Source organism: Talaromyces marneffei, chromosome 6 (genome assembly GCF_009556855.1).
Source record: "Talaromyces marneffei chromosome 6, complete sequence".
Lineage (NCBI taxonomy): Eukaryota > Fungi > Ascomycota > Eurotiomycetes > Eurotiales > Trichocomaceae > Talaromyces > Talaromyces marneffei.
The window spans coordinates 1-15,546 of NC_072353.1; the positions used below are offsets into that span (position 1 = coordinate 1).

The 15,546-nt window shown below is 50.7% G+C and overlaps 3 protein-coding genes across 3 annotated transcripts; all 3 read right to left on the reverse strand.

Moving 5' to 3' along the window:
* Positions 1 to 1,679: 1,679 nt before the first annotated feature.
* On the reverse strand, positions 1,680 to 3,599 carry EYB26_007515 (uncharacterized protein; the record flags this gene model as incomplete). The annotated part of the gene is made up of 1 exon (XM_054266781.1): positions 1,680 to 3,599. One exon carries the CDS (start codon positions 3,597 to 3,599, stop codon positions 1,680 to 1,682), a length of 1,920 nt encoding a protein of 639 aa, XP_054122756.1.
* Positions 3,600 to 3,669: 70 nt separating this feature from the next.
* EYB26_007516 (uncharacterized protein) lies at positions 3,670 to 6,180 on the reverse strand (the record flags this gene model as incomplete). Its single annotated transcript, XM_054266782.1, has 2 exons — positions 3,670 to 6,088; positions 6,149 to 6,180. 2 exons carry the CDS (start codon positions 6,178 to 6,180, stop codon positions 3,670 to 3,672), a joined length of 2,451 nt encoding a protein of 816 aa, XP_054122757.1.
* Positions 6,181 to 9,751: 3,571 nt separating this feature from the next.
* Positions 9,752 to 14,872, reverse strand: EYB26_007517 (uncharacterized protein; the record flags this gene model as incomplete). Its single annotated transcript, XM_054266783.1, has 2 exons — positions 9,752 to 13,753; positions 13,823 to 14,872. The coding sequence occupies 2 exons, from the start codon at positions 14,870 to 14,872 to the stop codon at positions 9,752 to 9,754; spliced, it is 5,052 nt and encodes a 1,683-aa protein (XP_054122758.1).
* Between the last annotated feature and the right edge of the window lie 674 nt (positions 14,873 to 15,546).

Genomic DNA, 15,546 nt, shown 5'->3' on the forward strand with positions numbered 1-15,546 from the left:
CCTAACCCTAACCCTAACCCTAACCCTAACCCTAACCCCTAACCCTAACCCTAACCCTAACCCTAACCCTAACCCTAACCCTAATCCTAACCCTAATCCTAATCCTAATCCTAATCCTAATCCTAATCCTAATCCTAATCCTAATCCTAATCCTAATCCTAATCCTAATCCTAATCCTAATCCTAATCCTAATCCTAATCCTAATCCTAATCCTAATCCTAATCCTAATCCTAATCCTAATCCTAATCCTAATCCTAATCCTAATCCTAATCCTAATCCTAATCCTAATCCTAATCCTAATCCTAATCCTAATCCTAATCCTAATCCTAATCCTAATCCTAATCCTAATCCTAATCCTAATCCTAATCCTAATCCTAATCCTAATCCTAATCCTAATCCTAATCCTAATCCTAATCCTAATCCTAATCCTAATCCTAATCCTAATCCTAATCCTAATCCTAATCCTAATCCTAATCCTAATCCTAATCCCAATCCGATTTCTTTCCTTTTCGGTATGATATATCGACATAATCCTTCATATATATGATTCTTCCATACCGGACCTTCTCTTATCATTCGCTGGTTCGAAAAATGTGGACGGGATCCATGGAATATCCTTTTTCGGACCTCAATCGAAATCGGAATCTTTCTTTTTCTCCTCGAATAATCGTGAATAATTATCGTAATATCATCTTTCCTTTCGACTCCGAACGGTGCTATAAATTTATAATCCATATTGATGAACCATGATATTCTTGATCTGGATTATATATAAATACCTTCATTCAACCGTGATCAATCGAAATATATAATCATCTTCTACGTGATATATATGATGTTTTCGGACATATGATATTCGCAATGGTAATATAATGCGGATCGGATTATGGATATAACGGAAATCATCTGAAAAACGTTGATCGTTGCTCTGATGTCGGTCAACCTCGTGGGGCTGTAAATGCTGGTCTGTGGATCGGTGGGTTCGGGACATATCACCGTCTAAATCCGACTTTCCTCGGTAATCTCCAACAACTACGGTCCCGGTCGATATTGGGTGCATCGGTAATGGATATGCCATTTCTGCATCTGGTGTATAAAACTGTCTTTGAACGCGTGTCACTGCCATGAAATATATATTGTTGTAACGTGTAATCTTGTTGTAACGTGTAATATTGTTGTAACGTGTAATACGGTTATGGGGTTCCTATCTTGCCGGGAACGGCATCCACGAACGAATTATATATCTCGATGGTTGGATATGATGATGAACGGTTAATCAACTCCAATATCCTTTCAATGATGATGGATGGATACTCTGCGGTATGAATTATGACTTGCATTGGTATGATGTTGGATTACTGGAAATATATCATGTGTATCTCTCTCTGGTTGGCACTCTAATGTATGGATCCTTCTATCGGCCATTCTTTATCGATCAATGAACCCAAAATTCGGTCGGTGCACCGGAACCTTTGGATATATGCGATATATGGAATATGGGGGGTGTGGGTTGCTCGCTCTGACTTCCATCTCTTTGGTTACTTCCACGATGTCGGTGATTTTTATGATTTGGATCACATGGACGATATGGATCCCTTCCATGGATTCTGTGGAATGGAAACACGGTATCTCTTGATTAAATAACAATATAATGCTTCTGCACCCGGGGTGTAAAACCGTCATGCTCGTGGGGACCGGGATGTGGGTGCAATCACAAACCGACTCAACCGATAAAACACCTCAATCAATCGGGTCCCTTCCATGCCACTCCATCGGATCTTCTGCCCAAACCATGCATATACGTGGTCGGCATCCTCCACATCCACCTGGTCGTCGCGCATCCATGCATATATCGTCTCCGCACATGCGCCGGGGTTCAAATGCATGATGCTGATCACCGTCGGGATCACCACGTCCGGAAACTGGCATTGTCGTTCGGGAATGACCCGCCATCCACCGTCGGGACGGGCCTCGTATCGCTGGCATATGGCCTGGGGCACCCCGCATGTGAAACAACACGAAAACCGCGCGTATTTGCGCCGCTCCCGCATCTGCCGCGTCATCTGCTCGATGTGACCCTGGACAATGCCCGCCGCGGGTTGGGAACATGCCGTGATGGGATGCATGGACATGGCCACATCCATCGTCTCCATATAACACACCGCACATCGGTGTTGCCACTGCAATAATGTGCTCTCTAATTGATCCACCGCCATGGCCGCCTCCCCACGGATCCGTTGCACCTGCTGGGCCATCGTCTGCTTCTGCTGCTCCTGCGCCATCCATGTGGCCGTCACGTCGGCGGAATGCAATGGGGATGGATGCGAACGGACGCTGCATTGATCACATGGTGCCTCACCGTCCGTACAACCGTCGGGTCTCTCGTATGAATCCAAATACGCATCCAATACCGCCCGTCGACATCTGGTGCCGTGGAAATACTCCCGCATGGCCTGTTTCCCTTCTTCATATCCGGCCTCCCACTGCGACCATCCGCGGGCCTGGAATGGCGTGGGCGCGATGATGATGGCTTCACTGGCCTGCCCATCCCGTCCGGCCCGTCCGCTTTCCTGGCTGTACTCCCGCAACATGCTGGGCACCTCCACGTGGATGACACACCGCACGGTGCGAATATTGATGCCCATGCCCAATGCGTTCGTCGCCACAATCGTCATGCCACTGCGGATGGGGTCCGTCGTCCCCTCGGGATGCGGGGTGAATGCCTGTAATGCGTGCTCTTTCATGGCCACGGCCATCTTGCCGTGATATGCCAAACAACCCAATCGGGTGGCCAATGCGTCCACGTCGCCGGTCTCGCTCCGATATACGATGATCTGGCCGCCACGGGGATGCCAATGGGCCTCGCGCTGCCGGATGAATGCCACCACCTCGTCCTCATCCACGTCCACGCTCATCGACTCGACCCGATATGCGATGTTGACCCGCGTCGTGTGGGGACTGCGGAATCGTTGCACGACGGTGGGCGTCAACTGCAACCGCTGGAATAATCGAACCTCATCCACGGCCGGCAACGTGGCCGTCAACAACACCACGGGACTGCCGATGGTCATCAACACGTGTAATCCCGCCATCTTCGGTCGAAACTCCTCGCGGCTGTCCAATATCGTGTGGCATTCGTCGATGACGATCCGGTCCAATCGGTTCCGCTCCTGCAATCGACTGATGTACGATCGAAACCCCTTGCTGGTGGCCGATTCCGGCGTCACTAATACGATCCGCGCCGTCTCGGGCGGTCGATGGGAATTCCACGGCACGCATGATATGCCCGCCTGCGCACACTCCCGCTGCATATCCTGCCGTAACGATACCGTCGGCACCACCACGATGCTCGTCCCGGCACGCTCCCACGCCGCGGGGACCATGAATATCATGCTCTTCCCACCACCGGTGCCCATCACCCCCAATACCCACGGGGCACTGCCCATGACGGCGTCAATGGCCGCTTTCTGGATCCCCTGGAACTGGGCGCCGGGTCCGACAATCCCTTCCAACAACGGCTGAATGGGCGCCTGTCGCATGGCGTGCCAATGGGCCACGGCACGGGGATCCACCGTGGGAATCCCTCGTGTTCGTTTCATGCCGGCACGATGGACGGGGGAAATCCCAAAAACCGATGCCATCGCTCACTGGCCTGTCGAAACTGGGCCTTCATGGCCGCCATGGTCCCGGGGCTTCCTCCACGCCGCGTGCGTATATCATCCCGGCCACGTGGCTTCCATGTCCGGCTTGGATATCAATCACCGCATCGTCGGCCGTCCACCAACACCCATCCTCGTCCTCATCCATCTCCTGTTCTTCCTCCATCGAATCGCTCTCAAACCCGGTCGTGGGACCCAAATATCGCCGGGCAATGGCGATCATGATCTGCCGGCATGCGCTGATGGTCAATGGGACCCCCATGCCAATCTCGGTTTCTCGTTGCATGGCCCGTTTCATCCGTTCGGACGTCCATGTGGTGCCATCCACCTCCTGGGGCGGCCATATAAACCCACTCCGTTCGGGTTGTCCGTACACCATGGTTTCGACGTGGCGTTGGAATGGCATGGCCAACCGTTGGAAATATATAAACAACTCGCCCACGGCCCGGGGCACGTATCGATGGATGATCTTGGGTCGACCCTGGATGTGGTATCCTTTGTGATACGTGGTCATGAATGACACCAACCCGTGCTCGATCAACTGGTTGCGTAATCCGCCAAACGGGGTGTTCTGGTACCGGATGGACATGGCTTCGGGCCCTCGTGCGGGGGCACCGCTGGTCAAATGCATCAACACCAATAAATACTCCTTCATCCGTCCCACGGCTCGCATCCACTGCTGCACTCGACGGGGGCGCCATGCGTGGGTGGCGGATGTGCCGGATGGACGCTCGGCGTGGATGAATGCGCGTCGGAATCCGGGTTCCTGCCATATGCGGTCGTGTAACCACCATGTGTCATCCACGTCCCATGCATTGCGGGGATCCTGGGCAAAATACCACCCGGGTTGATCCTCGACGGCATGGTCCTCCATGGTCTCCCATGCGATGGTTGGCAATCGATGGTCGGTGGGAAACAACAATACGTCCTGCGTCAAATGGTCCCATGCCCGGTTGATAATGCCATGCACCGTCTCCCGCAATTGATCCATGGTAAACCGATGATGCTGGTATGTGATGCGGTCTCCGTGCCATTCAATCAACCCATCCGCCGTGGTGCCGTACCGGATTTTCATGCCGTATGTGCGGGAATCCAACATCCACTTCATCGGGGTGGGTTCCATGGTGGTCATAAATCGCAACATCATCCCGCGTAATGCCACGAAACAATCGGACAATCCGGCATGGGCCTCGCTTTCCTCCCATGCCTGTTGCGCGACTAACATGCGGGCAATCTTGATCATGGCGGACAACTTGGGGGTAAATGCCAACGCCGTCTCCCATCCACCCGACTCCCGGATCCCCATGGCGGCCAACCCGCTGATGATGCCGTTCACGAACTCCTGCCCGTGCTGACCCTGTAATCGATGGTCCAACATGGCGATGCACCATGTCAATATGGCACGATCGACGGCATCCAATGGCTGGTCGGTGGGATCCATCTCCTCGGTGGCATGGACGGGGGAATGGGTGCTCTCGTCCTCGGACATGGCCTGCCGGATCTGGTGGATGGTCTCGCATTGGGTGGCATGGAACTGAAATCGGACGTCGCCGGTACTCACACTGCGCATGATATACCGGATGATCCGTTGCCACACCTCGATGTACTGTTCAATGGTGCCGGCCACCATCCGCGCTTGGAACGGGTGTTGGGGCATCTGATCCACCTGTTTCCGGTGCATCTCAAATCGACTGAATATGTTCAACCGCGTCAATGTGGTGCGCTGCGCGACCATGACGATCCGGTGAAATCGCTCGTCAATCTCGGCCAATATGGGCTCTTGTTCGGGATCGGGTCGTTGTAACAATGCCCGTAATGTGCCTCGATCCTCCTCTAACAAATGATCGGCCCATCCCATCCGTTCGACCCATGGGTTGACCTCGCGGGACTCGTGGGGACGGATCCGTTCTCGTTCCGCGGCGTCGATCTGCTGCTCTCGATGGATGATCTCCTGCTTCATCGCCTGCTGCGCCGCATCCCATGATGGGTTTTCTGGATCGGATATGGCGGTGGTGATGGTGGTATGGTCATGTTGGACGGCAAACCGTTGGGATCCACGTCCTTTGGGGATAAACCGTTGGCTGGCTACAATGTTCCATGGCATGTTGGGCTGGGGTTTGGACGGTGCCTTGGAACGGGGTCGTCCTCGGTTCTGGGGGTTTTTCCATCCATGTTCCTGGCGGCAATGGTCGTGGATCCGTCGAATGGTCTCTCCAATCCAATGGCAACCGGGATAACTACACTGATATGTGGGATCCCGCGGTGGGATCAATCCGGGAATGGGCGCAATGGGCTTATGGGGGATCACCAATTCACGGTGATGGCGGATCCGTTCGGGAAACTGCTGGTGATATTGCTGGAATAATATAATGTGCTGTGAATGCCGTTCTCGTATATGCCTCGTGTTCCGTAAATGGGATGGTAACTGACTATCAAATACAACATGCTGGCACAAACAACAAATTACAATCCGATGATGGGGGTCATACTGGAATATCTGGTCAACAATTGGGGGTGCCATGCTTGATTATGATTTACTCCTGGTGAATTGAATGAATATGAATGGCATGAATATGAATATACACGTGGAACGCGTGGGAATACGCGTCGTGGAAATGCTAATATGACCCCTTATGGTGTGGATGAATATCTATATTGGGTATAACGCTTCCGCAAACCACCAACATCAAAAATGAACCCTAATCATTTTCAATCATATACCACTGGTGAACGAATCGCTCAAATTGATTATACTTACATGGACAAGTTGCCCGAAGTCGACATTATATCTGGTCCAAATTTGAGCGGTAACCCTAGTGGTAAATATAGCTGGGGGATAACCGCCAATAAATAAATGGCGGTTATCCAGACTGCCTAGCACCACACTAGTGTTTGTTAGCAAAAATAAATGGCGGTTATATCACCGACATTTAAAATAAGTGTTAGACTGCCTAGCACCACACTAGTGTTTGTTAGCAAAAATAAATGGCGGTTATATCACCGACATTTAAAATAAGTGTTAGTGTTTGTTAGCAAAAATAAATGGCGGTTATATCACCGACATTTAAAATAAGTGTTAGTTGGGTAACCCTGCCCTCTCCTACCAAGTTGCGTTACTCTACCCTCTCCTACCAAGTTGCGTTACTCTCCCCTTTACCTGCAAGTTGGCTTACCCGGGCATCTGGGTTAAAGTTACTGGCCACTCGCGTTAAAGTTACGGCCCACTCGCCTTAAAGTTACGGCGCACCTGCGTTAAAGTTACCACCCACTCGCATTAACCATTTCGGATCGAGTTGGAAGTTGGCTTACTCTGCCCCTTTACCTCCAAGTTGCGTTACCTTTCTCTGTTCTAATAAGTTGCCTTACCCTGCCTTTACGTCGAAGTTGCGTTATCCTACCCTTTATGTGCAAGTTGGCTTACCGGGGCATCTGGGTTAAAGTTACCAGCTACTCGCGTTAAAGTTACTGGCCACTTGCGTTAAAGTTACTGGCTACTCGTGTCAAAGTTACTGGCCACTTGCGTTAAAGTTATGGCGTACTTGGCTTAAAGTTACTGGCCATTTGGGTTAAAGTTATGCCGTACTTGGGTTAAAGTTACTGGCCACTCGTGTCAAAGTTACTGGCCACTTGGCTTAAAGTTATGCTGTACTTGGCTTAAAGTTATCGGCCACTTGCTTTAAAGTTATGGGGTATCTGTGTTAAACGTACTGGTCACTCACCTGAATCATTTCGCAGCGAGTTGGGAGTTGCGTGATCCTGCCCTGGATCTATAAGTTGTGTTACGGTGTTAACCCGGAGCCTATAATGGGGGTGACCAATCTCTCTACCTACGACGGGGATGATGAAATCCTCCATGTCCAACTCGCCCTACTAAACCCTCTACGTCTAATCTGCCTGATTGAATCTGTTATCTATAACTTTCTGTACCCTGCCTATAATGTGTAACTTGTGTTATCTAATCCTTGATATATAAGTTGTATTACCCTGCGCTGAACCTCCAAGTTGCCTTCCCTGACGTGCAACTCGATATATCTCCGTATATAATATCGACCAAATCGGAATGGGAATATATATACTCTACCTGTCAGTTGGCTTATTGAATCCTTGATGTGTATGTTGGGTTATGGGGTCAATCCTTTGTGTGGAAGTTGGCTTATCCTACTCTTTATGTGCAAGTTGGGTGACTCTACCCGGTATGTGAAACTTGGGTTATCCTACCCTCTTCTAACCCTTGCGTTACCCGGCCCTTTATGTGTAAGTTGGATTATCCTACCCTTTACGTGCAAGTTGGGTTACTCTACCCTTTACGTGCAAGTTGGGTTACTCTACCCTTTACGTGTAAGTTGGGTTATCCTACTCTCTTCTAACCCTTGGATTACCCAGCCCTTTATATACAAGTTGGATTATCCTACCCTTTACGTGCAAGTTGGGTTATCCTACTCTCTTCTAATCCTTGGCTTACCCAGCCCTTTATATACAAGTTGGATTATCCTACCCTTTACGTGCAAGTTGGATTATCCTACCCTTTACGTGCAAGTTGGGTTACTCTACCCTTTACGTGCAAGTTGGGTTATCCTACTCTCTTCTAATCCTTGGCTTACCCAGCCCTTTATATACAAGTTGGATTATCCTACCCTTTATGTGCAAGTTGGGTTATCTGGCCCTTTACCTACAAGTTGGGCTATTAAAATCCTTTATATGCAAGCTGGATTATGGGGTGTATTTTAATCTATTATCTGAATCCGATCTCTAATCACGATCTGAATCTGATCCCTAACCATAATCTGAATCTGATCCCTAACCATGATCTGAATCCGATCCCTAACCATGATCGGAATCCAATCCCTAACCATGATTGGAATCTAATCCCTAACCATGATCGGAATCCGATCCCTAACCATGATCTGAATCCAATCCCTAACCATGATCCGAATCCAATCTCAAACCTTCATGTAATAATCTCCATCCTCTATATATTCCTCACTCTTGATCTCTAATATCAATTATATAATGCCGCTCAGTTGCTGGTTGCTATTGCAACTGAAACCCACCACCCGGTATATATATTGCGAATTTATGTTCATGATCACCACTGCAAGTTCTGCATATATAAATAATTATGCCTCTATATGCTGGATATCACTATTCCTAATAATATATAATTGTATGGAGTATATCGCGGCTGCGGTCTATGGGATGAATCGAATATATAATAATCGCAGCTCCATCATATATATAACCTCACCCTGGGAATTCCCGCTCGATCAATCCACACATCTAATTCATCTCCACCACCAATCCACTGCGCTTCTCACTGCATCGTCGAAATCGCCGTTGGAAATGCCTGATCAACTGCCGTGGGTCGTTGATGTCGACCGTGGGGGACTGCCCCTGTATTCGCCGTTGCGATGCTATATGGATGGCATCCTGCTGCGGTCGATACAATAACTGCCTGATGAACCGAATCGCGATATGGGTTACAGTTATAGCCACTTGGTTATGGAGCCAATCCTAGATATGTAAATCGGGTTACCAATCTCTCTATCTATAAGTTGGGTTACTAATCTTTCTACCTGCAAGTTGGGTTACGAATCTTTCTACCTATAAGTTGGATTACCAATCCCTCTACCGGTAAGTTGGGTTATTGAATCCTTAATATACATGTTGGGTTATGGGGTCAATCCTTTATATGTAAGTTGGCTTTCTTGATATACAACTTGGGTAATGGCGCCAATGTATATCTCTATATATAATATAAATCCGATCTCTAACCATAATCGAAATTCAATCCCGAACCCTGATCCAAATCTGATCCTGATCCCTAACCATAATCGAAATCTGATCCTGAACCCTGATCTAAATCTAGTCCTGAATCTGGATATAACAGTTATAATCTTCGAATATATCTTGCTCATGATCAATAATCTGAATAATATCATCGTGATGCGTTGGAGATGATCAATTTCCTCTATGAACGGTGATATATATATACAATTCTTAATCATTGTAATGGCCTCAACGTTGCTGGATATGATGATATATCATATATGTTGGGGGGTATTGATGGAATGGGGATATAAATATATATAACCTCACGCGGGGAATTCCCGCTCGATAAATTCACACATCCAATTCATCTCTACCACCAATCCGCTGCGCTCCTCACCACGTCGCCCAAATCGCCGTTGGAAATGTCCAATCAACCCTCGCTCATCGTCAATGTCCACCCCGGGGAACTGGGCCTGCATTCGCTGTTGCCATGCTACACGGATTGAATGCCGCTGCGGTCCATGCAATAACTGTCCCATGATCGGAATCGCCACATGGGGATATTGACACCGCTCGTGCGTCTTCTGGTAACCACCGTACCCGTTGCTCTCCCACTGTTGGCAAATCCACTGCGGGGAATGGCATCCAAAACATGCCGCATATGCCTCATACCCTCGCCGTCCGGCCCCCCGTGGCTGATGGACCACCTGTTCGATCACCTGGTCCATCCATGACTGCGCAATCTGTGCCTGTGGATGGGGACAATTGCCAATCCTATGGTGCGCTGGTTGCCCTGTCATCCCGCATAATCGACATTGCCCGGCCCACCGGTCAAACGGTTCCCGGATGGGCTCGATTTCCTGTCCATCCGCCTCCGCGTGCTGCGTCTGTCGTTGCATGGGCCCCTGGTAATATGCCGTCGACGGGAATATGGGATGGGCCCGACGTTTGGCCATGGGGGGGATGGAATGGTGGGAAATGGCGCGTTTGCGTGGACCGGGTGATGGTGTGGGAATGGCGATATGGTGGCTGTTGGGACTGGTGAAATGGCTGGTCCTTGGGCGGTTATTTGGGCAGCCGTTTGGTCTGTCATGGATGGCTGAATGACTGGCTGAATGACTGGCTGGATCACTGGCTGGATGACTGGCTGGATGACTGGCTGGATCACTGGCTGGATCTCTGCCTGGATCTCTGCCTGGATCTCTGCCTGGATCTCTGCCTGGATCACTGGCCGAATCACTGCCTGGATCTCTGCCTGGATCTCTGCCTGGATCACTGGCCGAATCACTGGCCGAATCACTGGCCGAATCACTGGCCGAATCACTGGCTTCCTGTCTGTTATTCTCGCGGGCACTCAGCCAGCCATTGGGACTGGCATTCGGACTGGCGGGATTGGGATCTATACTACTCTGACACTGGTCACATATCGCCTCACCGTCCTCACACTGCTGCCGTGTATATCCATCCACCGTCCCGTCTAAATATATATCTAATGCCCGCCGTCGACAACCACCGCCAAGGTATTCCTGCACCCGCGAATCCACCGTGGGCGGATCCCCCCAACCCGCTCCGTGGCCATCGATTAACATGATCGCCTGGCTGGCGGCCCCATCGCGTCCGGCTCGTCCACTTTCCTGTCCATAATCCAACAAGGACCGCGTCCGGCCCACGTGGATCACCAGCCGGATATCGGGGATATCAATCCCCATTCCCAACGCACTCGTGGCCACGATCACCCCGGGATTCTGCTTCTGGAATGATGCTAACATCCCCTTTTTATCCACCGCCTGGCTGTAATAAGCGGGACATTGCAGTTGATGGGCAATCCGCTGGATGGTGGCAATCGTATTGGCATATATGACCACTTTCCCCTCGTGGAGCTGCTGAACGCGCTGCTGAATCCACGTAATCATCAGCTCGCTTATATCACAAGATGGCTCACCGGCGCCAATCTCGATCACTTGATATGCCACGTTGGTCCGGCTGGTCCGGCCGCGGAACCACTGGATCGTGGGGGAATCTAAATACATCCGCTGGCATAACAATGCTTCGCTTTCACGGGGCAAGGTGGCGGTTAATAACACGAGTTGGGTCTCCGCGCGGACCAATGCACCCAGCTGCGCCATCTGCTTCCGGAACTGGTATCCTTCCTGTAATATGATGTGGCATTCGTCGATCACAATGCGGTCCAGCTCCTTGGTCCACTGCTTCCGGTTAATAAAGGTCTGGAATGTCTCGCTCACCGCGGATTCCGGCGTCACCAATACAATCGATGCTCCATCGACGGGACGTCGCGAATCCCATTCCACACAGGAGATGCCTAAGGTCTGGTATCGCTGTTGGAGATCTCCCCGTAATGCCACCAATGGAACAACCACAATGGTGGTGCCTCCACGGCTCATCCATGCGGGCAACATGAACAATAAACTCTTCCCCGCGCCCGTGGGCATGATGGCAACAATGGGACTCTGCCGCTGGACGATGGACTGAATCACGGCTTTCTGGGTCCCTCGAAACGTGGCGGATGGTCCCATCATCTGCTGTAATGACTCGTCGAGATCCATGGCTCGGGTACGGCTCCATCGCTCGATCTGACTGGCCTGGGCCGTGTCCTGGAATGGTGTGATCTTGCCAGTGGGGATGGAACGGATGGCGGATGTAAACCCCAAAAACTGATGCCATTCCTGGCTGCTTTGCCGGAATCGTTGTCGTCGATCGGCCACTTCGCCAGCTCGTTCGGTGGTTTCCCGCGCATATACAGCTCCGGCCACGTGGGGGCTGTGTCCAGCCTGCTCATCCATCATCCGGGCCATAATCTGGGCCTCATCCTCATGCAAATCATCCTCCGTGGTGGAATGGGGGTCACGGCGAACAAATGCCCGTTCTGCTCGCATATATCGGCGGCTGATTGCAATGGCAATCTCACGGTACGATGCAATATTCAATGTCTGCCCGGACAATCCCACAGTGCTCTCCCGTTGTAATATCCGCCGCACCCGTTCCGAGGTCCATGTGGGTTCCCACGGCGCGGAGGCCCAGATATGGGGATTGATGTCCTCCCGCTGATGCATCCACGCGTCGATGCGCCGTTGAAATGGCAATACCAGCCATAAATACCATACCAGGAGCTCACCCACCTCTCGTGGTAAATATCGATGGATGATCTTGACGTCGCCACTCACCTGATATCCTTTATGATACCGCGCCACCAATACCACCATGCCGTCCTCAATGAACATGTTCCGGATCCCACCAACGTGGCTATTCTCATGTCGAATGCTCAACAACTCCGGGGCACGAGCGGGTTGGCCCCATGTGAATTGGACCGCCGCCAGCAGCTTCTCCAAAAACGTGCGGATCCGTCGGTGGAATGCCTGCCAGCGGATGGGCTGAATGCCGTGGCCGTCGGCCTGGATCAATCGACGGCATAATGGGGGATGATCCTGGATATGCTGCCATAGCCAGCCGGTGCCATCGACGGGCCATGGGGTCCGCGGATCCTGCACAAAACTCCATTGGGGGTCCTCATTGAACGGGTTATCATATAGCTGATCCCATGGAATCACGGGCACCTGATCGGGGGCGCATTGCAGCAAATCCTCCATCAAGATCCGCCGTGCATCCCGTACCGTGTGGTCGACCATGCCACGGAACTGCCGCATTGTAAATTTGACATCTTTATATAACAGCTCATCACTATTCTGCCACGTCACATGGCCCTCCGTGGTGGTGTTGTAATGGATCTTCAACCCATACGTCCGTAAATCCAACATCCACTGCATTGGGCTCTGGGATCCACGCACCATAAACCGGTCCATCATCTGCGTCACCCACTGCAAACACCCTTTCTTGGATGGAGTGGCACGGGGGGATGGGGATCCTCCGTACGCACTGTCCCAGTCGTTCTCCTGCATGGAACTGGCGGGTTCAGCGTCGTCCTCGTTCTCCGCCAGTTCCATGGCTTTCCGGACCACCATGAACCGGGCCAGTTTGATCACTTTGGACAAAATGGGCGGGTAATCCTCCGGGGTCCGCCATCCACCTCGATCGCGAACGCCCAACACGGCCATGGCACACACCAATGCGCAGTCGTATTCCCGGTGTACCACACGCTGGTTCAACAGCTCGATGCAAAAGTCCAAACACGCCCGCTGGAGGGGGGTTAATGGTGGAATGGCGCTCTGTGGAGCGGGATCCAGCTTGGGATCTAGCTCGGGATCCTCGTGGATCTCCTCATCCATCTCATCATCGTCGGTGAATGATTCGTCTTCGGAGTGGGACGACTCGCTGGATATGGGCGATGGGCTGAGTTCCCATGGGCGCCGCTGACCGGGTTGCAATACTATGGACCGTCTGGGATTCTAGGGTGGGATCTGGGGATGAGCAACCTGCACCAGTCGATTCCATGCGGCACGTTGTCGTTGGGTGAATCGATATGGGGGATGCCTCTCGTCGGATGCACATTGCTGCGTCCGCCAAAAAAACATCAACATCTGCTGCCATGGACGAACACGCTCCGTCATAGTCTCCAGATCCTGATATGCCTCCAGTGGCTGATACCGGGTTTGATGCCGTTCGGTTCGGATGGCTTCCATGCGCACAAACACGCCGGTGTGGATGACGGACTGCTGGCTGATCTGTCCCACCTGGCCCATGGCCGTCCATATGGCCTGGATGGCATGTTCGTCGAGATCGGCCACAGGGGAGTGGTTCACAGCGTCGTCCATGGCGGGCATGTCGATATATTCCAACAACTGGGTACTGGAAAATGAGTGCAGATATGGCACCCAGCCCGTCCGACGGAGCCACGGATTGGCCTCATCAATATGGCCGTGCTGGATCTGCTCCGCGGCTTGCTTCTCGTACTCCGCATATTGCCGGCTGGCTTGTTCCCAAATCATGGATCCAGGTGTGGTGGGAATGGGATCGGAGTCCTCTTTTTCATCGATAATGGCGAAATACTGGGACCCGGTCTTCCGGGGGAATATTCGCTGGCATGGAACCCGTCGACACGCCTGTTTCTGCTGCTCCTGGATGGTCTGCATGGTGGATCTCGTGGGGTGGCCTCGGTGGGAAGTCCGGCTCCAGCCGTGCTGGTTATACCAATGGTTCCGCATGGCATTGATACTCTGACATATATATACACATGACTGTGGTGATAATTGACATTGCCAACCATCCAATGGGCCAATGAGCTGGGGAATGGCCTGGGTTCGGGTTGGTGGAATCTCCAGCTCAATGGGATCAATGGCGATATTGGGCCAGCTGCGAACCTCATCGCCAAGCTGAATCCGGATCATGGGAGATATATGCTGGTGGGCACGCTGTAAATGGCCTTCGATCTGGCTGGGCCAAACACCATACTGGCATTCGCGGCATATCACCACGGGGAAATCTACCAATCGCTCGAAATATGCGTTCTGGAATGAAATGCGGTTGGTCATGGTGATTGATCAATTGAATGGGTATTGTATTATTAAAGTGTCAAAATGGTTGGCGAAATGGCTATATACTGTTAAAATGGCTATTGAATAGTTAAAATGAATGATAAATAATTAAAATGCTATACAAATGATATTTTAAATAACTCTCTAATCGAGCCCCTATTCAACAAAGCATGGATGATATAATTATTAAACCCTAATTTGGCTCCCGCTATACCCCAACCAAGACTTCATTATCAAACCTATCAACTTTACTATACATCAACAAGATATCTACTAGGTAGATCATAATAAAAATTACAGAGATTTATGAGTAAATGGTTGAATAATATATGGTGTAAGTTTCGTGGGAATTCGTCTAAAAAAGCTAATTGCCTGCAAGGTTTTTTGCTAATTGCCTGCTACCCTCGAACCCCAGATTTTTGCTAGCGAAAAAATAACCCTAATCTGAACCCTAATTGCCTTCTACTTCGAGGCAATTAGATATCTTGGATAGAAAATATAGATGTAAATATGCAATTGGTCATCTATATATTAGGTGAAATAATACTATATATTAGGAAAAAAAATAAAACAAAAAAAAAATGGGATGTGGTGGTGAATCCTAAAATATGTCTTGGAATGTTGCGGTGATCACGGTGTGATATATAGTTCCCGCCTTACCCCAACTAAAA